Here is a 27653-nt window from a genome sequence, read left to right on the forward strand (position 1 = left end):
ACTAGTATTTCTGGTGCCGACTTCTGGTGGGTGGGGCTGTTTAATCATATAGACGACTAATCGTGCGCATCCCTAGAAGACACCAGAGCTGGTGCAGGAGATGGAGTGGTCGCACATTCAGGCTTCACACACCACAACTAGTGGTGGACAAAGTACTTAAACCCCGTACCTGAATCAAAGTATAGATACTCCTTTTCAAATATTACTCAACTGCAAGTGAAAGTTGCTCACTCAAAATTTTGCTTGAGTTAAAGTACTAGAGTACTTGCTTTCGAAAACACTGAAGTATTCAAAAGTACTTTTTTGAAAATACTTAAGTATTTATAAGAAATTACAAAGTACATTTTCTAATATCAGTACATTGCTGTAATGTTTTCACGATGCATTTACAGAAACCTTATAACTCTCTGAAACCACCTGATATACACTGACTTGCTTGTAGAACCACTCTGCTACACAAAGTCTATAGAAACACCTATAAAAACTTTATGTGCATGTGGGCAGTTGCATAAAAAAAAGAAAAACAGCAACAGCTGACTTCAAAGCTATGCATAGCCTAAAAGTAATGAGTAACAATAATCTTCCTAGAGATGTAGTGGAGTCAAATATACAATATTTGTCTTCGAAATCTAGTGGAGTGAAAGTCATAAGTTTACAAAAATAAAAACAAAACATGACAAATACTCAAGTAAAGCACAAATACTTAGAAAAGTACAAATCCTCAAAAAGGCAATAATTTTTCCATTATTCTGTGAACAACCATGATCTGATTTTATGCTATACACTGGATGTGCATGAGGAGTTGGTTACCTGGCTGAGAAGTTGGAGGTGTGCAGCCCACCACCTGCAGCTCTTCATCTACCAGCTCACTGTGGCTGCTCCTAACTGTTTTGTCACTCCTTGACATGTTTCAAACTGATCTGCTGTCAAAAAAGGCCAAAAGCGACTGTTGCTTTGCTTTGTAGATGCACTTTTGACAAATTATGGCAGTAAAGCTAAACTTGCTAAGAAATTGTATTTCCTGTGACTACTTCAAACTAAATTTAATTTGTATGTCATCAGTTAAGGGCTTATAATGTGAAGCTGCAGCAGTAGGAAATGTTCCGTTTGCATTAGCAAAGACTGTATACTGCATTTTTTTTTTATCACTGACCAAAACCCATTTAGTAGTCCCACAGTAGACAAGGCAGGGCAAATTTATTTCTATAGCACCATTCAGACACAAGGCAATTCAAAATGCTTTACAGGAGCATAAAAATACATTAAAATAAAATGCAAAAAATTGCATTTGAGATAATAAAAACATAAACATTACAGAAACAGCATTTTAAAGACACAAAAACAAAAATGAAAGCAAACAAATATAAAAACAGTAGCTACAGATGATCTTAACAGGAGTTCTGTATCTACTTTGCTGTAAAGCTGCAGTAAACAGTCATGTTTTAAGCCCTAATTTAAATGAGCTGACAGTTTCAGGTACACAGGAGGTTTGTTCTACAGGTGGAGGGCAGAGAAACTATAGTCACCTTCATCTTGCTTGGTTTTGATCCTGGGAACACTGAGTAAACCTGAGAGGTCTGAGTCTTTCATAACATACAACTAAATCAGAGATGTAATTAGGCCTGAGACCATTTAGTGTTTTATAGACGAGTGATAGGATTTTAAAATCTGTCCTTTGACACACAGGAAACCAGTGCAGTGATTTAAGCTCTGGTGTAATATGCTTCATTTTCCTGGTGTTGGTGAGGATTCTGGCTGCAAGGTTGCTGATTGATTTTTTACTGTAGCAGCTAGTAACTAGTAGCAGTTGACTTCAGAAAATTTCACATCTTTTCACTTTTGCTAATTAATAATTATATCTTAATACATGAATATATGAACTGTATTTCCCTGTGTAATTTATACACAAGGATACGTTAAACAACTTTTATTGTGAAGGTTTTGACCAGAAGTGCCAGTTTGCAATGTTGCTGGCAGGACAGCCCAGCCTCTTTGTGAATCTCTCACTGTGCTGTGCTGTGTAACCTGGAGTCTCCAGCGCTTATAATGACGCTGCATTTCAGTCTCCTTTTCTTCATTTTCAATTCAGTCAGGGTCACTTTCTCTCTGGAATATTGTCCAACTCGCTGTCATTGTGACTGGGACATGTACAGTGTGTCATGTTTTGGAGCTGAGGTCATGCCCGTCTTCCATCCCAGCACACAGGAGTTGTAAGTAACCATTTTCTGGCTTTCAGCTCTGATTTTAGCTTGTGATTCCTCACTGTATTAAGACTGAAAGGTCCCACAGCAGTTTCTTTGTGTTTCAGGTGGCTTGTGGGGACAAAACTTACTTCTATTCCTCAGAATGCCTTTGCCAACTTGGCCAGCATTTCTCGCATGTAAGATTCTCTTTTTCTTCACCACAGCATAAGTCTTTTTCTTTCAAAGCAGCATCATTGACAAGAGACAGACAGAGACTGTCACTTACCCAGGAAAATACCCAATATTAAAACTAGCACAAACTAGCAAAGAATGTATTCAGAACCTCCATTATACCTGCACAAGCATACAATACATGTTGTGAAGATTACTGGATGTAATATTTTACATAATTATATGCTCAACAATGGACTTTGACTTTATTCCCAAGAGTATCTTATAAGGGTAAAAATGTAAACTTAAATGTAGGAGCTTTAGTGTGGTTTTCAGGAATCCACAGGAATGAAATGAGATTGATAATACTGTTAAAATGTTGTGTGTCTATGTCTGTTTTGTCACAATTAATGCAGATAAGACACCTAATCAGTCACCCAGGGGTCTTTTGAAAGTCCAAACTATGTTTACATTGTCTGATGAAAAAAATGACCTGGGATTATTGTAGTTTTTTAGGTAACACTTTACAATAGACACACACACACACACACACACACACACACACACACACACACACACACACACACACACACAGATTTTGAGCTTGTATTAGATAAGGAATGAGTGAGGAATTAATCAGGAATGACTGGATAATTAATGAACTGATAATGTGTAATTCCTGATCTGAGATTCATGGACTAGATAATGATGAGTTAGAGAACAGACAGGTAGATATTATATTCATGAATCATTAGGTAATTATTTACTCATAAATATCTGTGAATCCACATCCTATTGAAAACTGGTCACCATTCATTTACACTGTTTGGAAGATTCTACAGCCCAAGTTTTCATGTGAAACTCCTGCAGTGTTTTGTGGACTAAAAAACTAAACCCAGTTTTCAATCACCGTGAGGGTGAGTAGACAATGACTGAATTTTAATTTCTGGGGGACCAATCCCTTTAAGATATTATCATTCTTGAGTCAAACGAGAAAGGCAGACTGTTTTGGATTCGTGCTGCAGGCCTGGATCAGCAGGCCTGGTGAATGACCTTCATGACTAAGAGAATATGAGAAATATTAACAAAGTGAAGCCTAAATCCACAACAATTCTGTGTTTTTTCAGATACATCTCCGATGATGACAGTTTGAGATATCTTGAGAGGCATTCATTCCACAATCTCTCCAGAGTCACCCACATGTATGTAACCTGCAGCAGTGCAACTTGACTGTGATTAAAATGAATCTCATGTATGCCACCGTGAATACACACAGTGTTATGAAGACAAATCAAGGTCATAAAGACTTTGAGGTTGTAAAACGATATCCACAAATAATTTCACAGCCTGCAGTTGTATATCAATTTTGCATGCATGTGCAAAAAATGTCATGTGTGCTTACAAGTTTATGAATGTGTAATTAAGTTTTGCATCTGTGGAAATATTTTGTGCACATGTAAAAAACGTTATGTAGCTGTTGCTGGAATTCATACTCATAAATTGTGCCTTGTAGCTTTGTAACTTCAGAGTCACATAAAAAGATAGGAAATTTGAGTGTCCATAGTTTAGACCATCAGATCTCTGTGTAACCTCACTTTTTAAAACATTTCTGCATAGATTTCAATTATAAATACACAAAACACTTCTACTACCATAAAACCTTTTCACACATGCCCAAAATAATTCCACAGCTAGAGAGAATTTTTAACATGTGCACAGAATATTTCTACAGCTGCAAAACCACACATTCACAGACTTCATGAAATATTTTTGTACATGCATATGAAAAGTGATGTTCAACTGCAGGCTGTGAAATCTGTGAGCATAGTTTTACAAGCTCAAAATCTTTGTGACTGATTTATTTCCATACAGTGCAGTCAGTGTTACTGTCCTGCAGTAGTATGAGTAATACCATATTGGCCACAACCTTATATCACATTTATACATATTCATACATTTATACACATTTATAGTCCTTTAATCTTGCATATGCTGCTAAACAGAAAGATGTTTAAGGTGCTGGACATGAACAGAAGATAACTTGGTCAGAGCAGTACATATAGAGGGCAAATTACAGTGAATTAAACAATTGTGAATATTTTTCTGCAAAAAAGAAAGAATGAAAATACATGAAGAATTATGGTGACCCAGGTTAAGTCAAAATGTTAAAATAGTGAGTCAAAATTTTGAAATTTTTATTAAAAATTATGAGACAGTAAATGTGTGTGTGTGTGTGTGTGTGTGTGTGTGTGTGTGTGTGTGTGTGTGTGTGTGTGTGTGTGTGTGTGTGTGCATGTGTGTGTCCACTAGACAACTAACTGGTATCAAATCGCTGTCATACATTGAACAAGAGGCATTTAAGGATCTGCCTAATTTAAAGTACCTGTAAGTAAAACTTAATTTGCTTAAGTGAATTGTAATTGTACAATAAAACAATGTAAAATTTCCATAAATACTAGCTGACATTTCTGATACAATATGGCTCCCTGTCAAGCATGAAGTGGTTGCTGACTGGTATTTGTTTCAATGCAGTGGGATCATCAACACAGGTCTCACCTCCTTTCCTAGGTTGCAGTATATTCAGTCCAGCCAAGAGGACTTTATTTTGTATGTAACATTTTAAATCCACCTCATTGCAATTACTTCTGGTTGTTAAAATGTATGGCTAATATTTCATATTCATATCTTTTTGACAGGGAAATAGTGGACAATGTCTTCATACAAGTTATACCTGCTAATTCTTTCACTGGCATATCTGAGTATGCTCTGACCATGTAAGTAAGATTGAACCAGTGGTTCAAATGTAATTTTGAGACTCACTGTCACTGACTCACAGGCATCAAATGACAATTCTATGGTGGTTTTAGGTGTTTACTCTATTTCTCTTTACACCTATGTGGTTTGCTCTCTAGAAATCTCAAGGCAGTGTCTGACCAGAACTGGTGATGTAAAAGTTTGCTGTCAAAAATAATACTGCATGAAATAATAAAGAATAAAAAAAATAAATTATATAAATTATGATGGCAAAAGTCTAATTTGCCAAAAAAAAAAAAAGAAAAAGAAAAAGAAAAGAAAAGAAAAGAAAAAGCCCAAAATAAAGAGACAAAATGGTGTAGGCATTGGCCCTGAAATCTGGTAAATTTAGATGATATGTTCAAACATATGGTTGGTGATTCCAAAATGACAGATTTTAAATGTTTTCTCCTCAGCTCTAGGAAAGTTTTAGAAATGCAGAACCTCCATGTATCAAAAATTCATCAAAGAAAGGGTCATTGACCTTATTTGTAGTTCAAGGTGTGCTATCAACAGTTTTACATGTTATGTCTCTTTTACTGTGGAGAAAATGCTTTTTAGGCTTTAGGAAGCAAGGCTGAACAGCAATGTCGTATCTTGGTTCAAAATAAACAATACATCTATGGCAGGTTCTCTTCCACAGAGGTCACCATGTTGCAATGCCATGATTCTACAGTAGCCCAGAGTGGACAAACCAACCAACGATGTCACTAATTGTACACACTGGTCATTTAAGATGTCATTAAAAGTTATCAGGTAGGAAGAAGCTGCTACAGTATATAAAGGATTTGAACTTGTGTGACCCCTGGAGGAGATTAAACTCTAAAATAAACTAGAATTCTCCTGTTATTCTCCTCGATTTAAGTCATACTCACATATAGATTATTTCCTGATTTCCAGCTCTATGTTCTCCTGTGTGATAGAATGTAACTATAACAGCATACTACCGTCAGACCACTCTCCTACTTTACTTGTATATAGAGCTCAATGGGTAGTTAAAGGCAGTCCTAGATGGAGATTCCATCCCAGTTGGCTTTCCGATTCGAATTTCCTGCAATTCTTAGAGGCACAAATTGATTTCTTCTTTACTACAAATACGAATGAGACCTCTGCTATTGTCAGATGGGAGGCCTTTAAGGCATACATCCGAGGCATGATAATATCTTATACCAGTTCAAAAACAAATAAACTCAAATTAAAAATGAATGAGCTTGACCACAAAATTAGACAATTGGAAAGAGAGACCTTTTTGGATGGCTCCACAAAAGTAAAACAAGAATTATCATTACTTAAAGCCCAATATGAGGAATTGTCTACATCAAAAGCAGATAATAGCTTAATCCGGCTCAAACAGAGATATTATGATCAAGGTGAAAAACCGGGGAGATTGTTGGCCTGGCGCATAAAGAAATTGGATACGGACAGGGCAATTACTGCTATTCAAACTCAGAGTGGAGCAATATCAACAGACCCTCATGAAATTAACGATACCTTTTCCATCTGCTATAAAGAATTATATACATCCGAATCCTTAGAAAATTTGGAAACACAATCTGAATTCCTGGACCATCTTTATATTCCTTCCATACCTGACAATTTTAAAGGACATATGGATAGATGCTTCAGAAATCGCTGACGCTATTATCAATATGAGGGGAGGTAAAGCCGCAGGCCCTGATGGTCTCCCAGTCAATATATATAAGATATTTAAAGATAAATTAATTGAACCTCTGTTAGCTATGTATGAGGAGGCCTTTCAACAGGGTCATCTCCCAGATTCCCTGAGGAGCATGTGGATAACACTTATTTTGAAACCCAATAAGTCCCCTACCAATTGTACTTCATATAGACCCATTTCACTGCTTAACACAGATGCTAAGATTATCGCTAAAGTAATGGCTAGAAGACTGGAACCGGTACTCCCAACTGTGATCAATCTAGATCAGAATGGTTCTGTGAAAAACCATCAAGCCTTCCACAATGTTAGAAGGGTATTGAATTTGATACATGCGAGGGAGGGAGCCCCTGACACTGCCATTCTATCTTTAGATGCTGAAAAAGCTTTTGACAGAGTGGAGTGGAGATATTTATTTGATGTGCTATCTCACTTTGGCCTTGGTAATTACTTTTGAAAATGGGTTGAGACACTGTATACTGACCCAATGGCAGAGGTGTCCACCAACTAATATCATCCTCTTTCAAACTCACAAGAGGTAGCTGTCAGAGGTGCCCTCTCTCGCCAATGCTATTTGTTTTGACAATGGAACCATTTGCGATAGCAGTGAGGTCACACCCCTCAATTTCAGGTATAAAAGTATCGGACACTGAACATCGCATTGTAATGTATGCTGACGACACCCTTTTACTTCTAACAGATCTAAACAACTCAATTCTTAATTTGACTAACTTAATTGACACATTTGGAAAATTCTCAGACTTTAAAGTAAATGAAACAAAATCCTCTATCATGTTTTTGAACAAGCAGGAGTGAATAAATCCGGTGATAAACCACCCTTTCAATAATGCAATAAATTGATTTAAATATCTTAGTATCACCATTACCCCAACCATTAAAGATTTAGTACCCTGTAACTATGATTCTGTGATTTCCACAGTAACTGAATCCATGAATAGTTGGTCATCAATGCCAATCTCTCTATTGGGGCGTATAAATGTAATCAAGATGAATATACTACCAAAGTTTTTATATCTATTTCAATCGGTCCCTTTATCTCCACCGCCACAGTTCTTCTCAAAAATGAAACAACTATTTAGAAAATTTATCTGGAATAATAAAAGGTCAAGGTTGAGTCTATCACTTCTTTACCTGCCATATGACAGAGGAGGGTTACAATTACCCAATTTACAATGGTATTTCTGTGCTGTTCAAATTAGAGCTGCAATGTACTGGTTTTCGCCTGAACCTTACTTACCATGGGTACAAATTGAGAGTATTTGCACTAAAGGCCTGCGACTTGACACTTATTTATACTCTGCATCTGTCAAAAAATTGAAGTGTACAATTGATGTCTGGCACAATGTACAGTCATTTCTTGGTGAATCTACTTTGTTTTCAGGCTTTACACCAATATGGGGGAACGATAACTCTCCTGGCAGAAAAGACCAAGGTTTCAGAATGTGGGCAACAAAGAGCATTTGTAAAGTTATGGATCTATATATAGAAGGCAAACTAGCTTAATTTGAAGACCTCAGAAAAATGAATATGATATTCCTCAGACACACTTCTTTAAATATTTACAGTTAAGAAGTTTTGTTTATGCACAGATGCACTCTTATATACAACCCCCTTTGCCCAGTTGTAAAATGCATTTCTCAGATGACCCTGAATCCAGTACCCGACTGTCCTGCACTTTGTATTCTTAATTTATATCCAAAGGACTGTATGCTAAATAGCAAAGAGAAGAAAATTACTGATTTATGTTAAGTCCAAGCTAGACGCTTGATTTCTCTTTGCTGGAAAGACGTCAAGAGACCTTCGGTAGGTCGCTAGCTGAAAGAACTATCAGCATGCCTTGTCCTTGAAAAGTTAACATATACAATAAAAAAGAAATCAGCCAAATTCAAAGAGATCTGGAATCCCTTTCTTGCATTCTTAAAGAACTGTGAAGTTGAGGAAACTCTGGAAACTTGAAGGTGATATGTCCCTAACTGATGATACCTTAACCATGTGATACTAAGATGTGTATGATTATGCAATGTCGTTATCCAGTTTTGTGTTTTGTTTTGTTTTTAGTCCCTTTGGGGTGGGGGGAGTGGATTATTTTATAGTTTGACTGTTATATGCCTTGTATTTAATGTTTTTGAAATTGTTAAAACTCAATAAATACATGTCTATAAAAAAATGTTATCAGGCCAGTTTGACAACAGGGAATACAGTATAGAGGTGATTTCCTGATGAATCATGCTGACTGTAGCCGCCATTTCAGTTAACTGTGCAGCTCACTGTCCTAGCTGACTCAGCCTGGGGTGCCAGTAGTCAAACTCGGCAAAAAGAAACCCCATCTCAGTACTTTATTCCCTGTCATCAAACTGGCCTCTGTCTGTCTTTGAGGCTATGTTCAGCCCTGGTGTGGCCATGCTCAGCTAGGAGCATCGAGTCCCAGAGTTGGCTACACAGCCAGGGGATCTCACACACATTCAGCACTATTGGCTATTTTAAAGATACTGTAAAGCAACAATAATATAAAAATATATAAAAGTATATAAAATTACATCATGAATTAGATCATGAAAAATAAGCAGTTTTCTCTGCTCTAAAATACTGAGGCATGTCTGTTCCACTGTCTCAGTGTCAAACACCACTCCAAAGCTTTATTGGATATGTCCAGACATGTTTGAGCCACCAGAGCCAGATGATGGTGACAGGATGGTATTTCTTTTTCTTCTGTATCGGGTTGTTTGAACTGAAGTGAACTGCTGGGCTGATTCAGACCACTGAGGGTACAATTGTAACTGGCCGTAAGGGAAGGTGGGGGGGGGGGTTGTCTGTGTGTTGGTTTGTGGGGCTTAGTGTTGGGGGTCTATGGCACCGGCAAGTCACCAAGCCATGTTTCAGGTCCTGAACACACAAATTACAGTTTACCAGTCTAACTCCAGAATTCAGTGCTACATACATTAGTTCTCAGTCTTTTCACATATTTTTTTTAGCAACAATCTCCTAACATGTATAATGTGTTTAGAAAAAAAAAAAAAAAAAAAAAATTCCTTTACATGGACATTAAACAACAAATAAAATCTGTGATATGTCCCTCCCTAGTGTCCTGTTTTTACAAGAGACACATAAATATACAAAATCAAGTAGCACTCTGCTAGCTTAAACAAAGCTTACAGTGAGTCTGAGACCAAATCAGGCAGGTTTGATAACAGAGATACAGCTCTGCTTTGGTGGTTTTCTTGTTGAATTTGGCTCTTGGCACAATGGGCTAAGTCAGTTCATAAGACCAAAGGCTTTGTGGCCAACCAAGCTAACAGCAGTTACAGTTAGCAGCAGTTAGCATCTGCTTGAGCAATATGCCATAGTTATGGCTGTGTCATGTCAGCCTAATGCATAACCCTTTAAATAAAATGCCATTTATTTTGAAATGTATCATTATTAGACAAACCATACTTGTAGTAACTGTATATGTATACTGATGCATCATCCATATTTAAGTAGTCTAAAACAATCAAAATGCTGAGTCTATTTCAAAAATTGAAAAGCTCATCTCATGTTTTCAAGTAAAGGAGGACAAAATACTCACATTTCCAGTATCCTGGATTTAGGGTTTAGCAACCTTCTTTTACAATACAATCAAAATCCTCAGTCAAGTGAGCCATCATTTGCAATACAGTTTTTAAATGTGTTAATTCATCATTCACTTTTTCCATGTCTTTTTTTTTTTTTTTTTAGCATGCTGAATAGCAACGGTGTAAAAGAGATCCAGCACTATGCCTTCAATGGAAGCAGCCTAGAGGAAGTGTAAGTTCAATATTATTTGGTCTCTCTGCTGGCAGGTTGAATTAATATTGTGTAAAAAATATTTAGAAGATGAGAATTATCAGTCCTTTAAAATACAGATCAGTTTACTTTGCCTCTCACATGTTCTCTGTTCTTCAGGTATCTTCACAGGAATGTGGATTTGGAGCGAATAGATGAATTTGCATTTTATGGCGTGATTCATGGCCCAACTCACTTGTAAGTGAATAAAATGTCCAGATTTTAAATGGACTCAGTGTTCTTCGTGAGAAAACAAGAAAGTACAGAAACTGTACTTTGAGTTTTCCTTCATCTTTGCTTTGGAGCTGCAGCACATGCTGACAGGAATATCCCCAGCTTTGTGCCCAAATGAATACATCTTTACTCTTTGTCTGTCTTTTCAGAGACATGTCAGAGACCAAAGTTAGCTCTCTGCCTTCAATAGGCCTGGAGACCATTGAAAAGCTCCAAGTTAAAAACACTTGGGCTCTCAAAGTGCTTCCACCCTTCAGAGCCTTCCCCCATTTACAGAGTGCTGAATTGACCTTCCCAAGCCACTGCTGCGGCCTCAAAATGTTGCAAAGATGGAAAGGGTGAGTAAATGAATTCTAAATGAAGGATTCTTTTCATCTTGTATTTGTCCTTTACATACCAAACCACCCTCAAAGATGGGTCAGTCTGTCTCTGTCTGTTTCAGCATTATAATGATTTTATATTTAAACATGTTCCTTGTGCAGTATTGATCACATGTAGACACTTTATTGACAATACTTTAGACCTCAGGCCTTCATCATCTAAAATTCATACTGACAAGCAACACCACCACCATAGACAATATACAATATACAATATACAATAATTCTATATACTCATATTTCTTTATGCTTATGTATATTTTCTATTTTTGAATGGGAGCACCTGTTATGTCACCATATTGATATTGATATTGATATTGATTTGGAGACAGTGACATGACTTATAGCTAGCAGTATTGTTGTTTAACACACAGTTATACAGTTATATTTACTGTTTGTCAGCTGTACGCAGTGTTGACTTTGTATCTTCAATCTGTCTCAATGTCATTTATTAATGGCTTCTATAAACTGAGTGGGCTTGAAATATAATATAAATCTGTCTATTTACTGGAGTAGTGAATAATGTTTTCCATTGCATAAGAACCTAAAAGGTAAAAGGTAAAGGTCAGTCTTATTGTGTCATATACAGTTATACAGTCAGATTCAGTCTCTGTAATCCAACCCAGTATCAGGAGCAGTTGGCAGCTGCTGTGCAGTATCTGGGCTGGTGCTCAGCTTGTAGTGCTCAAAGTGCCAAAAATTACATGTGAAAAATTCAACAGCAACAGCAACAGTTTCTCTTTAGAAATCATGACCCAGTTTGTCAAAATAATCCACACACCTTGTTGTTATCAGTTTCATGTAAGAACTACTTTCTTTCTGCAGTAGAATATACTGGAGCTACTTTATTTACTTAATTTTTTGTTGAATTTTTCAACAAGTTATTTATTTATTTATTTTACTTTATTTATTTATTTATTTATTCTGGTGTTCTGAGTACCACAAGCCGAGTCTAACCTAGTCTTTTAGAGCAGTCATTCCCAAAGACTGGGTCGTGACCCACAGTTGGGTCACAGGAGATTCTATTTGGGTCCCCTGAAAATAAAAGACAATGGAAGAAATTCTGCAAAATTTTAAATTTAAGATTTATATCAAAAAGAGTCTGTTAATTCTGCCCAAATGTACTTTTCTAATTTAGGAAGGTGGCTAAAATGTTACATGCTGTAAATATGAAAAAGTTGAGAAAATTCAAAATTTCAAGGCAATTTACTTAAATAAATTTTTCGGTTTTGACCAAAACTCAAACTCATAAGTTTTAAAAAAGTTTTACCAACTAATAATGTTTTATTGAGATGATTTAACTTTCTTAGATGAACTTGAAACTTTGAGTTTTAGAATGGGTTGGACTTTATGGTCTAATATTCCAATGTGCATTAAAAATAAATGTTATTCTTTTTCCTTCTCTGTTAATAATCTTTATCACCCATGTTGAAGACACTCTGAGGCAGTTATTTGCAACCTGACTCAGACTGCTAAGGAAAAGCTGCAGGAATCCTCTACAGCTCACTCTCAGAAGTATCCGGGATGGAGAATCTACCAACACTTGAAGGACAGCTTTGGTCTTCCAGTGGCCGGCACAAACCACAATGACTACTACCACAGCCCCATGTGCCCAGCTCAACAATCTCAAAATAAGGTTTTGGTTTATAAGGAGTTACATACAGAGTATGTTGGTGAAGGTTTTGACTTTGCGCTGTGTAATGAAGTTCACACAGATGGACTCTGGTGCACCCCACTCCCTGACGCCCTGAACCCCTGTGAGGATGTGATGAGTCAGGGTTTCCTGAGGGTGCTGGTTTGGGTGGTCAGCCTGTTGGCCATTTCAGCCAACTTCCTGGTGATGCTCATCCTGCTGACCAGCCGACAGAAGCTGTCCGTCACCCGGTTCCTCATTGGTCATCTGGCATTTGCAGACTTCTGTATGGGCTTGTACTTACTGCTCATTGCATCAGTTGACCTCTACACACGCTCCCATTATCATCACTATGCTATTGCCTGGCAAACAGGAAGTGGCTGCAACTTAGCAGGGACACTATCTGTCTTTGCCAGCGAACTGTCTGTGTACACATTAACTTTAATCAGCCTCCGGCGCTGGCATTCCATCTTCTATGCAATGAGGCCAAACAGGAAAATGAGGTTACGCCATACAGCTGTGCTGATGCTTGTTGGCTGGCTGCTGTGCGTCATCCTTGCACTGTTACCACTGTTTGGTGTGAGCAGTTACCAGAGAGTGAGCATCTGCTTACCCATGGACACCGAGACAGCTGCTGCTCAGGCTTATGTGGTCTTTGTCCTGATGGCTAATGTCATTGCCTTTATGGTGGTTTGTTTGTGTTACCTCCATATCTACTGTATGGTGCATAATCCCCAGCACCAGTTGAGCAGATGTGACACCAGCATGGCAAAACGCATGGCTGTTCTCATTTTCACTAACTTTCTGTGTCTGGCTCCCATCTGCTTTTATGGCCTTTCTGCAGCTCTCCACCAACCACTGATGACTGTCACTGATTCAAAGGTATGACTTCCTCTCAAGCTTGAATCCATTTTTTCAGTTTAGAATGCAGGCTGATCCATATATTTCTCCATAGGTGCTGGTGGTGCTCTTCTATCCTCTCAACTCTTGTGCGCACCCATTTTTTTATGCTATCCGGACAAAGGCATTTCACCGAGATATCCTGATGTTGCTGAGCCGGATGGGGCTGTGCCAGCAGCAAGCACACCTCTATCAAAGCCAGTATTACTGCCCACATATACAGAGAGTCAGTGTCTGCCCCACAGTCCAGCTCCCAGATGAAACATACAGGAATCACCAGGCTGCGAGATGCCCCAAAATTTCTTTTAAAGTTTGATTTTTGTTTCCTCCAGAAGCTGATTTAAAAAGCAATAAAGGCCCCCACATATGATCTGCGGTAAAAACACTTTGTGCTGGCTGTCCCATTGTTTTCCTCTGGAGAGAGCAATGGTGCTGGACTAAGCAGTACCACTACCCTTGGTGTGGCGCACTGCTCAGGGCCCCATTTCCCAGAACCTTCGTAGCGCTACGTGCGTCGTAAGTTGTATCTTAAGGTCTCCCTGTTGCTGCTGTTCAAATTATTTGAACTTTGACCTTGTTTGCAGCTGACCTTTCAAAGCACAACCAATGAGATAACAGCTGCATGTGATGACACAGGCAGAAGAGACCACAGATGTATAGAAGTGACACAAGCAGAGGAGGGAGAAACTGATAGCCAGGTCTTGAAGGGAACTGCAGACCCGCGGAAGATCTGGCTAGAGTGATCATTTTAACATTTGTGCAATGTCGCAATGAAGGAACAACATACACAAATCTTGCCAGAGTTTCGCAAATCAAGGGTTCCCTTCCAGACGACTGAAGAAAAGCATTTCTGGGTTCCCCAAACTATATACCACAACATTAAAAACAGACAACAATCTTGCTCATAAACGTAATGCATGGTGAAATGTGAACAGTCAGATTGGGCTACAAAATTCATACAAATCATAAAGCTAAATCCAGTGCTAAAGGTAGTTCAGCCATTTGTATTTCAGACAGACAGGATGTAGCAGTTGTGGGGCCATGCTTTGCTTCTCTGTGCCCTATCTTGTGGGAAGTCTGGGACAAATTTCCTTTACATACTGTTACGGCCATCACCATGTCCTCCTCCTATTGTTTAACCCTTTGCCATGTAGTTCTGTTTATGTATATTGCAGTGTGTGAACTCTGGCTTGTGGTTGGCTCCAGCTGAAGGCGGGGCATGGCCTACCTCCGCTACCTGCCCCCAAGTTGTTCTGCCTGCTGATTTGTGTTCTTTCTCTCCCGTCCACCAATTGCAGGAATGCAGCTGGAAGACGACGCTATATAAGCTCGGCGAGCGTGTCAGTCAGGGCGGCTGTCTCTGCCATAGACAGCTCGCCACATGTGCCTCTTATTGTTGTTGTGGTTGTTAAGAGTACTACTTGTCTGAGGTACTTGTTAAAAGGGACTGGGCCAGGAAACAGGTTCAAAAACTGATGAAAGTTGTCACACACTTGATAGGTTGGCTTTTTTTGTACTAGACTACACTAGGCATAAGGGTGCTGGCTCTCTGTATTTATGCTTTAAAATCTTGATAGGGTAATTTGCTAAGGTTGGGGTTTTTTTTTGGCATCCCTCCTTTTTTAGCACCTGTAAATAGTTATTAGCTCACACTATGGTGAGCTCTCCTTTTGTTATATTTATTTCTTTGAGTTGAGCAGCACCTGTCAGCCCTGTCACCTGTTTGGTTTTGTTTTACTCACTTGTGTTATTTGTCAATTTATGAACTGGTGTTAATAAATAACTTTTACTTTCACCAATTACAACTGGTTTATGTTCCTTCCCTTTGCCCAACATATATATACATACATGATATATATATATATACATATATATATATATATGTATATATATATATATATATATATATATATATATATATATATATATATATATATATATATATACACACACACACACATATATATATATATATATATATATATATATATATATATATATATATATATATATATATATATATATATATATATATATATATATATATGTATACACACATATCTCACAAAAGTGAGTACACTCCTCACATTTTTGCAAATATTTAATTATATCTTTTCATGGGACAACACTGAAGAAATGAGTCAACACACAGCCATTAATGTCCAAACCTCTGGCAACAAAAGTGAGTACACCCCTAGGTGTACATATTTCTACACACACCAATAAATACTTGAAACGAAGGCCCAACGAGGCACCGAACACCTTACCAGGATCCAGTGGGTGAGAGAGAATGCAGCAGCACATAGCTTCTCTATGCATGCAGCCTGGACAGTCACATCCCCTGGCTTACCAGAATCATGTCACGGAGCAAAAGATTTGTTAAATTCTCACGGATGCAAACTTGATTCAGCACAGCAGTACTTGATGTTGATGCTGGAACAATATGGACTGTACTAACAGGAACTTGCAATGTTCATACATTTGAGTTCACCGATTAAAAGATAGTTAAAAAAAAAAAAAAAGAAAATTCAATCATTATCTACTCACCCTCATGCTGACTGAGGGTCAGGTTTAGTTTTTAGTCCACAAAACACTGCTGGAGTTTCACAGGAAAAAGGTGTTGCATAATTCTGTTGTTTTTTTACATTTGAAAACTGGTCACCATTCACTTCCATTTCCTGTGAAACTCCAGCAGTGTTTTGTAGACTGAAAACTAAATCTGACCTTCAATCAGCATGAGGGTGAGTAGATAATGACTGAATTTTCATTTTTGGGTGAACTATCCCTTTGATGCTCATGTCTCCTTTGCTGTCTCCTGTGTTTCCAAATGAAGGCATCCTAGCATCACTCACTGCTTTTCAGTTTTTATCATTCAGTCACTGCTTGTTTGGACTGTATTTATAATTCCATTCATGCATTTATTGGTGGTTGCATTTATTTGGTCACCAGTACAGTTATTAGTTGTAGATATAATTTTAATGTGACATTGTTGTGTCATTCTTTGTTAGCAGTTTAAGTTATAAATGATTTTTGTATAAAGTTGTTGCCTTTTTTAAATAAAAATTCAGTCATTATCTACTCACCCTCATGCTGAATGAAGGTCGAGTTTCGTTTTTAAGTCCACAAAACACTGCTGGAGTTTCACAGTGAAAAAAAACAGTGTTGCAGAATCTCCCAAACAATGGAAGTGAATAGTGACCAGTTTGGCATAAGACCTATCTGTTGTAAACTGGCCACTTGACTTGTCACATAAAGTTGGTGTAAAGCAACAATAATGTGTGTTCTGAGTTTGTCACACCACAGAAACATGTTATTAACCACCCAGCCCTTCAGTGAGCTGAAGTGAACTGCTGGACTGATTTGGACTGAGAGAGTCACTGAAGGTACATTTGTAACTGACTGTTAGGGAGAGGGAGGTGGTGTCGTTTGTGGGGCTTACATACTGTTTGGGGTCACATCACCAAGCCATGATTCAGGTCCGCTCAAACAATCCTAACCACAGAAATCGTGAACAGTCTCCAACATTTTCACAGGTTTATTTTTTAACATGTAGAATGTATTTAGAAAAATTCCCTTAACACTGTCTTTAAATTTCCAAGTGTGTCATCCTTGAGTTCGGACAGGGCCTATTTCTTGACCCAGAGGTCAGAGTGAACAACATGATCAGGTTCACTCACTCACTAAACAATAAAAAAGTCACACTAAACAATAAAACAGGACAAATCTACAGTTGGTTCCAGACTGAGTAGCATTTATTATACTGCACAAACAAAACTATAAAAGTATAGCTTGAATTTTTTGTACGTTCATGGTCTTTTTGAGTCAGTCATGTACTACAGCATGTCTCTAAAGCCAGCACTGTCTCGCACCATGCTGCTGTACACTGATTTGTACACCTTCAGAACATCCAGAGCTGAAGGCCGGAGCTTGGGGTCTTCCCTCTTACATTCCTCATGGATCTGAAAAAGATGGAAGTGGACTAAATCCCCCCCAGGCACCCTTCCCATCAGGAACCATGTCACATCTGGGATCTTCCAGATGTCTGTCCTTTCATCATACCCAGGCATGAGATCGTCTGAAAATGGCTTCCCTGTGTCTCTGAATGGCCACAGCTGCTCTGGAGCTACAAAGTCTCCAGTGAGCTCTCTGTGACCACATTTCACCAACAAGCCTCTGGAGGGGTCCACCTCCGGCAGTGCGTCCACATCGTTCACTACCAGGTGAAAGTCATTAGTCAGCAGAAACTGAGAGAGGGTTTTCTCTAGGCTGTTGGAGTCACACATCACCCTCCGCCCAGCTGGACTGTTATGAAGGTAATGGAGGATGGAGACATAATCTGTAGCCAACCTCAGCCGCATCTGCCATGTGTTGTGTTGCTTGTGCTGCTCCTGTGCAAGAACACTGTCCAAGTTAAGCAGTGAACCATGTGGGTGGTGCTCTGTGACCAGTTTGTAGTCTTCAAGGCAAGACCCCACCAGCTGCACCACCTGGGGGCCCTGCAGGGCCTTTAACATGGATAGTCCATGGACAAAATCATCCAGGTAATCCAGAGAGGCTAGTTTGGACAGGGCTGCCTTCTGACCCCTCCACTCTGCCAGATAGACCTGAGGGAAGAAGAGAGGATGCTGAGGTCAGTGTGTCGACAGTTACAGCTGCACACAAACAATGCTGATCACAACAAAAGACTGAATACTTTTTCTGAACTGGTTGTGAACTGCTCATTTCAACTTTATGAATGCCATGAGCATGTACAGCAACCTGTTGTGCTCCATTTGTGGACAAGTTGTATTAGTGTTACCTCTGAACGCATGGAGCTACAAGTCCTGTTGTTGAAAATCACCAAGTAAAGCAGAGGAGTCAGTACTGGTATTAGGGGACCTGAAACTATAATACAGATGTCCACACTGTGACATTACAGAGCTGTACTGGAATTAGGAGCTGTACTGTACTTTCAAGTCAAAGTGATCAATCACTAGGTCTGGGTATGGTTTAAAAAATTATGATATTAATTCCAGTACCCTTAAAGTGATACTGACACCAATGATACCTTTTCTCAGGGGTGCTTCTTTATCAACAGGGCTTAACTGGAGAAGTTTCAATACTACTTGATACTGGTTGATTTCAACAAATACCTTAGAGCAGTGTTTCTCAAACTTTTTTTTCTGGGGACCTACTTTTCAAATCGCAAACTAATCTATCTAAAATCTAAAATAATTTGTGCATGATTAAAGCGCCATTTCTGCATCACCTTATATTATCTTGAGAATTGTTATTGAAAACAAATAAACAGAATTAAATATTTTATAAATGAAAGATTAATGAATTTAGGCTCAGTTAACATCTCACTGTTGTTATTTCTTCTCATCAGGAAAACAATATGACACATTTTAACCATAAATGAGACAGAAAAAGTGCATTTGGGTAGAATTAATAGCTTTCCCCCCTCATCAGTAAACAATACATGCATTTAAAATACTTAATAAAAGATGTACTGCAGATATAAATCTTTAACTTACAGAATTTCTTCCATAGTCTTCCATTGGTGGCCAAGTTAACACAAACACAAGAGAATCTCTCAAGGCCTCTTTTTCATTTTTTACACAACATATCTGTCACTTTAAATGCAAACATTTAAGTGCAACATCATGAATGCCTTCAAGGAAAGACTTAATGTGTGCGTCATCATCCCCATTTGACAGATTCAGTCATCTCTGTGTCAGCTTGTTTTTAGCCCTGCATTCATGAGTTGTCTTTAGGGATAGCTATTGCTTCAGCATTTTTGCCAACAAATGAAAATGCATAATTTCATGGAACAGGTACTTATTTACTACTTATGAGTATTTAATATCACAATGGCAATCACAACACGCCACCAGGTAGAGACAAATGTGTTTGGTCCAAACCCAATGCCCATCCTCAGAGTCACAGACTTTGAGGCGTGTTCCAGATAAGTCAGTGAGGGTTTAGGGCAGTTCCACTGTCAAATCATTAGGTCTCACTGACTTTTGAGCCCTTTATGCACATTTTCTTTAAGTCTGCATTTCTGAGGTAATTACTCACATTTCCTAGCATGCAGCATTACCAAGGGTACCCCAGAAGCATTTTAAAAAGAAAAAAATCTGTAGATGACAGCACTCTTGATCATTTTCATTATTCTATTTTCTTTATCCACAAACAGAAATTCATTAAATCACTACCCAGATCTGACCTTTAATTCTTGAACTGAATTATTAACCACTCAGTTTATTAAACAACAGCAAAAGTACAAAGCTTATGGACAGTTGTGTCAAAAGTTAATATACACTTGTAAAGAGCATGTATATCATGGCAATTTTGAGTTTCGAATGACTCCTATTACTCTTCATGTTCTATAATGGAATGATTGAAATATGTGTCTTTGTCACAAAACATGCATTTTGCTTCTTTCATGAATTTATTACAGATCTCCTGGAAATATGATAAAATCTGCTTGGTCAAAAATATACATACAGCTACTTGAATTATCAGTTTTTGGTGATGTAGAAGGTTGTGTGTTTTTTCTTAGTGCCATGACCTCTTAACTTGTGAGTGATTGTGATTGACTAAAGATGATGATTTCTCTCAGCCAACATAAATAGGATAGAATTTGATTCACTCATTGGAGTCAGACACAAATGCTATGATGGGAAAGTCCAACGTGCTCAGCACAGATCTGAAAAAGCAAACTACTGACTTGAACAAATCAGGAAAGTCGCTTAAAGCCATTTCAGAGCAGCTACAGATCCCAAAATCAACTGCGCAAACAAGTGTTTGTAAGTATAGAGGGCATCATGGCACAGCTGTGTCACTGCGAAGATCAGGAAGAAAACACAAGTTATCACCTGCTGCTGAGAGACAGCTGGTCAGGACGGTCAGGACTCAACCAAGAATCACAAAAAAGCAGGTCTGCACTGAAATATGTTTGGAGGAGAGAAGGTGAGGCCTTTAACCCCAAGACCACCACACCTACCGTCAGACATGGTGGTGGTAGTTTTATGCTCTGGGGCTGTTTTGCTGCCAGTGGAACTGGTGTTTTACAGAAAGTAAATGGAATAATGAAGAAGGAGGATTACCTCCAAATTCTTCAGGGAAAACCTAAAATCATCAGCCAGCAGGTTGAGTCTTGATGCAGTTGTGTGTTCCAGCAGGACATTGAGCCCAAACACACATCAAAACTGGTAAAGAAATTTTTAAATCAGGCCAGAATTAAGGTTTTAGACCAGCCTTCCCAAAGTCCTGACTAAAACCCCCATAAAGAACTGGACTGTGCTGAAGAAACAAGTCTGTGTCAGAAAGCAAACAAATATAGTTAAACTGCACCAATTCAGTCAAGAGGAGTGGTCAAAGATAGAACCAGAAGCTGGTGGATGGTGACCAACAGAAACTAACTGAAGTGAAAATGGACAAGGGACATTAGCATCGCTGTATGTATATTTCTGTCATATGTCCAGAAGACCTGTATGATCATTTATGAAAGAAGCAAAATGCATGAATGTCTTTTGTGACAAAGACATGTTTCAATCATTCCATCATAGAAAATTTAGAGTTGTAAGAATCACTGGAAACGCAAAACTGCCATGATATACATGCTCTTTACAAGAGTGACTGAGTATATTTATATTTGTATACCTTGTAACTGTCTTGTAATATTGTATATGTATATATTGTATATGTATATGTATTTCCTCTACATTCATTTAGGAGTGGCGGGCCGCCACTCCTAAATCCTAGCCGCCACTCCTTCAAATTTCTTTTTTTTTTTTCTTTTTTTTTTATTGTTGACACAAATACACCACCGCCGCATCTCTCCACCTTCAAAACAGACTCCTGTCGGGTACTTGCGAGCACTAAGGTAAACTGCAGATAACTATCTTGCTCAGTATGGAAATATACTTGCGCGTGCTCATTTGCATGATGCTAGCGTTGTTTGGGGGGCGCGGTCGTCAAGCACATCAAGCACCTAGGCGACAGGGCAGAGTCAGAGGAGCGTATTCCCGAATTACAAATAAACAATAAAGCAGCGAATTACCGGCCGGAGAAGAGGCAGACGTAAGTTATTAGCTTGAGATAACTCGACATAGATTTTACAAGTTAAACAGACGTTCACAATATGTTGATGACCAGCTAACATTATGTAACTTATCGGTAGTTTAAGTTAATTTGGTCCGGTGCCAACTCAGTGTCGCTAACGTGAGTAAACTAATTGATAGTATTAGGCTAACGTTAATATCTACACACCATTATGTAACAACTGACTGCATTTTTTAGATGAATTTATTGAAATATTTCTCTAAGAAGAGAAACGGAACGCCTGCCCCTGCTGCTGAAAAAAATCCTAGAGGAAACACTGTGTGTATATGTATTGCCTCGTAAAATTTTTAATATTGTAGCAAAGTGCTGTCCCATGTCGACCCCTTCAAGCCTTTGACACTCAAGCACTACAGGTGACGTCAGCTAAAGTCTGTAAGTACTCAGGGCTTAAGTCTTTATGGGGGACACAAAATTAATCGGTTTTTGACAGTATGTGGGAGATAACCCTGCACCAGTAAGAGGTCCAAAGCATATGGTGAGGAAATATGACCCTGAATACATTAAATTTAGATTCATAAAGGCAGACAGTGATGCTGAACCCAAAGCACAGTGTGATGAATGTGGTGAAAACCTGTCACAGCCTGGTGTATTATTTTATCACATTTTTCATCATTTTAGGTTTTTTTTCTCATTTATTTGAGAAGATGGTCCTTCGAAGTTTTTTATCAATCAGAAATGGGCCGGGATTTACAAAAGGTTGAGAACCCTTGAACTACAACATAACTCTAATGTGTACACAGTGCCTTTGCAGCAAAGCTAAACCTTTTTCATAATTAATGATGCAGTAAACAGTTACAGTTACAACTAGAATGTCATCTGAAGTCATTGTAAATCAAATCAATAAAAGCAACTTTTTTCAGCTTCTGAAGGGGAGAGGAGGGATGCCATAAAAAGTCTGGTACAGTGTAAAAGATCCTCTACCTTCTTCACGGCTCCCTGGCCAATCAGCTTTAGCTTGTGGACTTCAGCATTTATCTGTGAACACTGGAGCCAGGGGGTGCAGTTTTTCATGGTCACCATTTTAAAATGTCGTGGCGGACAGCCGACATGAGAGGACACCAGCTGCTGATCAGTATGATATATGGAGTCCAGATACAAGTATATCAAGACATTGCTGAGGAGCAAAGCAGTGAGGCACACCAGCACCACTGGAACACTGTGGGATAGAGAGCTGCTGCTCCGACCCATGGTTCTCTGCATCTGAAAAGGAAAACAGAAGTTTACTAGCTACAGCTCAGAACATTAAAGAGCCCGTGCATAGGATTCTGTGTCATCTAGCGGTGAACTCGCAGATTGCAAACACCTCCTTCTCACTCTACCCTGGCAAGTGTATAGTAGAACATAGATTGGCTGTGAAACTCACATAACATGAAATGCCATACCTTGAGTTTAGTCTGTCCATTCTGGGCTCCTGTAAAAACTAGGTATGCTCCAGGTGATTAATTTCCTTGTCCGTTAAACGCAAATTCAACTAGTCAACTAGTCTAACAGTAATAAAACACTTACAAAATAGTTAAAATTGCACACAATTCATTAATTGATCATTGATCAAAAAACTACTGTGTGTATTAAAGCCATTTGAAGTCATAAATCACACATTAATTGATGTGCTCAATTGAAATTGAATGTGTGGCACTTTGTGCCATGTAATATGAACTCTGCACGTTAATCTACAAATCATGACAACAACTCACTAAATGTTTCACCTTTTCAGACTGAAAAGGATCATAGTGTCTGTGAGTAAATGGAATCGTTTACCAGGGGCTGATAGTAGCTGCAGCCTGCTACACAGTGTGGCTAACATTAGCAGTGCTAGCAGCAGCAGCTGCTCTGCTTGCAGGTTAATGTCTGTTTCTGCTGAATGTGGTCACATGGTGCTCCAGTGCAGTGGTTATATACCAGTTTATTCTGTCACAGCCTACATTCAACCGTATTGCCATTTTCTAAATTAAAACACTGCCAAACAGCAATGGTTTTATGAGCCGTCATCTGTCCCACTTTGCTGATAACAACATCTGGGGGCTGTGTGGGTCATCGGGCATACGGGGCTGCCATGTGTTGGGGCCGCAGCCCTGACTTATGGTGGTCAGCTGCATAACATCTTAGAGGCAACAGTTGCCATTTTATCACATGATCCTCTGTTCTTTTGTCTACCTTCTAAAGAACTTTGTAACTGTTTGTTGATAAGTCATATATACATACATATATATATATGAAAATATATAATATCTGTGTATATTAAAATTACACAGACCACTGGGGGTAATTGGAACCAGGGCTGTAGAACTGTGAAAAAAACTGCTTGCCTGAATTTCATGTAACTTAGTTGAAGGGTGCATTAAATTTTGGATCTGAATCAAATCATGGGGAGGATGTAGAAATTATTTTTCACTTTTGTTGGTGCGATATGTAAAACTTGATTTTGGAAATATATCCAGACATACCGAATAGTGGCTCTGCTTGGAGTCTTGTGTATTAAGACGGGATTATTAGCTTTGGTGGAGGCAGGGGAGGAACTACACATACATGTAGGTAATGCAGTTGCATTAGGGCCCACAACTGAATAGAGCCCGGGTGCACAAACTTCCAAACATTCACTAAATGGAGATCGGCCCTAATCTTCACAAGACAGTATTTGTGCTGCAGTTACCACTTACTAACACACATCGCATTCCCATGGTGTGGATGGTATTTATAGTAGTAATAGTATAGCAATAGTAATAACACAAACTAAGTTTTACATATACGAGCTAGTTTATTGACTCATACATCCATGTCACGTTTCTACGTTAAGTTTAAGTATTAATTGGCGATTTCAAGTTCAAGAATGTACAAAGTGGGCTGCCTGAAATTCTGGGCAGTTATGGACATACACAACACTACCGCGAGAGAAAATCAACAGAAAGTTAGAGATGAGATGTCAAGACAGCATTAAGTTTAGAGAAACGAGCAATATACAAGCACAAAAGAAAGTTTGAGAAGCCAGAATTTAAAGACGCAGCAGAGAAAGAAAAAGCAGCTTCCAAAAATTATTTTCTTTCAGAAAGTTTCAGAAAGACTCCCATTGATGTTGATGTATTGAGGAGAGTGCTCCAATGATGTAAGTAGAAGTTATTTATTATTTTATTTGACAAATAAGCACCCGACACACTTATGTTTTTGTTTATTTGCTGATGCCAACATGTAGACATGAAGACTATTGTCAGTGTGAAGGTGTGTCTTCACTGGGTATACTCTATTTTCATCCGTGTTGAGGTGTGCTGTCACCTATTAATTTTCATCTGTGTGCAGATGTGCCTTCACCTGTTAACATATATGTTTTTCATCAGTGTAAAAGTGCACCATCACCAGTTTTTATACATGACAAGGTGCTCTACAGTGATGATGCTTTTATCTGTCATGCTGCTCCAACACCAGATTTTGTATAAAATGTATAAAGCTCCTGCAGCTTAGTAATGTATGTTCTTAGCTGTTTAAATCGAAATCTACCTTTACCTAACAAGTCTACTGTGATGATTGCCAATCTCTGTTTGTTCATCCTATCCAATCCCATTTTAACTTTCCTACAGATACCATTTTTACTCATTATGTGTTAACTGTTGTAATTTGATGGCGCCCTTACTCCCTGTATTATGGTAGTCTGATGTACTGCACTGCTGTATTGTATGACGTTTACAGTACGTACAGGACGTGACGTCATCACGCTCTCAGCGAGCGCCAGTTGTAGTTCTGTTTAGCATCGGTGATGAGATGACACCACGACCATTTTTATACCAGTTTTGTACTTCATTGTTAAAGTAAATATGCCAAGAGGCTGAAGATGATACGAGTGTGTTCTGCTCATCCTCCATACGCAGTAGAGGACTGCGCACTCCAGTAAAAACCCTTAACATTATGTTTTGGAAGACGTCATTTTAACAATACTTTTGACATAAATTATGTGTAAAATAAAATTGATTATGCGTGTGAAATGTGAGAAATTCGTTGTGTAATTTGTCTTACATAGCAAGTCTTCGGAAGGTCTTTTTCGTCCCTTTTGAACGCTTTCAGCACCGGTACCATAACTACAGGAATAGACGCGCAACATTATCTATTAATTATGGCGGCTGGACTGACCCAGGGCTTGATCAGATATCGAAGATGGTGGCTCTCATGGTCGTAGTTACCAAATACTTACGCCGGGTGTCACTGTGAAAAACAGCGCTTTCACGGGAGGTAAACTCTACTAGAAGGAAGCTCAGTCTTCGACAGACCTGTCATGCTGCTTAGTGGTTATGCACAATAATACTAATCCTATACACAACAGAGCTACCACAAACGTCTGAACGTATACTGAAAGAGAGATATGTAATGTGACGGCAACATGCGCCAGTTCCCAGAAACTGTAACGTTTAAGACGAGGAAGTTGTGACTGACAGCAGGCACAGCAGGCTCGTGTTCATCTGAGGTGAAACAACCACACAGAGGAATGATAATTACATTATTTAGCGTAATTTACTAACATACCTGCTGCACTATAGGTCCACATGGAGTTACGATTCGGCAGACACGATAACAACCTGTAAGCTTCTTCTGCAGCTACAACTTACTGGCAGCACATACCACAACAACCAGTAGTCGGATGGAGAAAAACTACTTCCTGTCAGCTTTTACAAAATAAAAGCGTATTTTTTACGGCCCTCCGTCTTTCACTTGATAGAAACATTACTAACGTATTTGATTGGAAAAAAAATGAGCAGTACTAAAATGCACAAACAAACATATACGGAATGAACTTCAAAAACACAGTAAGATTTCAATATAAACCTGCGCAAGGCATGGCTGTGTCCTTCCAATTCTTTTTTTCAGACAATATTATTCATTGTATTTTGTGATTAGATGTTATATTTTTATACTGAATTTAATTTGCTTGCTTTTTCAGATTTTATTTGATTATTCAATAATTAAAAAGAAAAAAGTAAAGAAAAAAGCACCATAATATTTTTATATGCTGTATATTTAGATTCATACTGTGAAACCATCCTGTGTTTTTTTTTTCCAATTATCCATTTTACACGGCAAAAAGATTCATATCCTCTCTTAGTAAAAATCTTCGCACCATGTATTTACTGCGTGTGTCAATATCAATGGTGGAAAGAGTACTAAAAATCTCAAGAACAAGTGCTGTTATTGCTGAGATATTACTCAGTTCCAAATAAAATTACTGGTGTTAGAAATATACTGAAGTAAAAGTGCAGAGTATTTTTCGCAAAAACTAATCGGTTTTAGTTTTTTTCCTTATTCATCAAATGAGGTGCAAATACTGACATTACTATTAATTAAATACCCATGAATACGTTTTAGTTTGATTAATCATTAACATCCTTACTCCAAACGAGTAGCATTTTGTTTTCGTTTGTATGTCTTGTATATCTTTTCACTGGCCTGTTTGTGATCAGATCACCTTACTGGTTGCTAAAATGCAGATGAGAAGTTTGGAAATTAATTAATTAATTAATGTGTGTGTGTGTGTGTGTGTGTGTGTGTGTGTGTGTGTGTGTGTGTGTGTGTGTAAAGTGTAAAGAGGTCCATAGTGTATAGTTTGTGTGTAAAATTTTATTGTATATATGTTTTTCTGTTTTATAGTTTACTCTATATTTTTTTATCTGTATTTCTCTTTATTACTGACTCTTTTTCTACCCGTACGTTTGATTCTTCATCTGTTAATCTTATCTTCGTGTGTGCGCGCGCGTACGTTTCTTTTTTGAGCTGTT

General features: G+C 38.4%; 1 protein-coding gene and 1 pseudogene across 2 annotated transcripts; one reads left to right on the top strand and one right to left on the bottom strand.

Annotated features, from left to right (window-relative positions):
* Window positions 1-1972: 1972 nt before the first annotated feature.
* Window positions 1973-14421, top strand: LOC146307973 (thyrotropin receptor-like; annotated as a pseudogene). The gene is made up of 11 exons (XR_014772606.1): window positions 1973-2210; window positions 2309-2380; window positions 3482-3556; window positions 4665-4739; window positions 4887-4961; window positions 5051-5128; window positions 10558-10626; window positions 10765-10842; window positions 11028-11216; window positions 12693-13773; window positions 13847-14421. The product of XR_014772606.1 is annotated as a thyrotropin receptor-like (transcript).
* Window positions 14422-17525: 3104 nt separating this feature from the next.
* Window positions 17526-26523, bottom strand: pomk (protein O-mannose kinase). Its single transcript, XM_084746368.1, has 3 exons — window positions 26407-26523; window positions 22822-23100; window positions 17526-18395 (listed from the first exon to the last, which is right to left on the bottom strand). Exons 2-3 carry the CDS (start codon window positions 23098-23100, stop codon window positions 17625-17627), a joined length of 1050 nt encoding a protein of 349 aa, XP_084602494.1. The 5' UTR covers window positions 26407-26523; the 3' UTR covers window positions 17526-17624.
* Window positions 26524-27653: the final 1130 nt, after the last annotated feature.

This window comes from Lutjanus erythropterus, chromosome 20 (genome assembly GCF_056507025.1).
Source record: "Lutjanus erythropterus isolate fLutEry1 chromosome 20, fLutEry1.hap2, whole genome shotgun sequence".
Classification (NCBI taxonomy): domain Eukaryota; kingdom Metazoa; phylum Chordata; class Actinopteri; order Lutjaniformes; family Lutjanidae; genus Lutjanus; species Lutjanus erythropterus.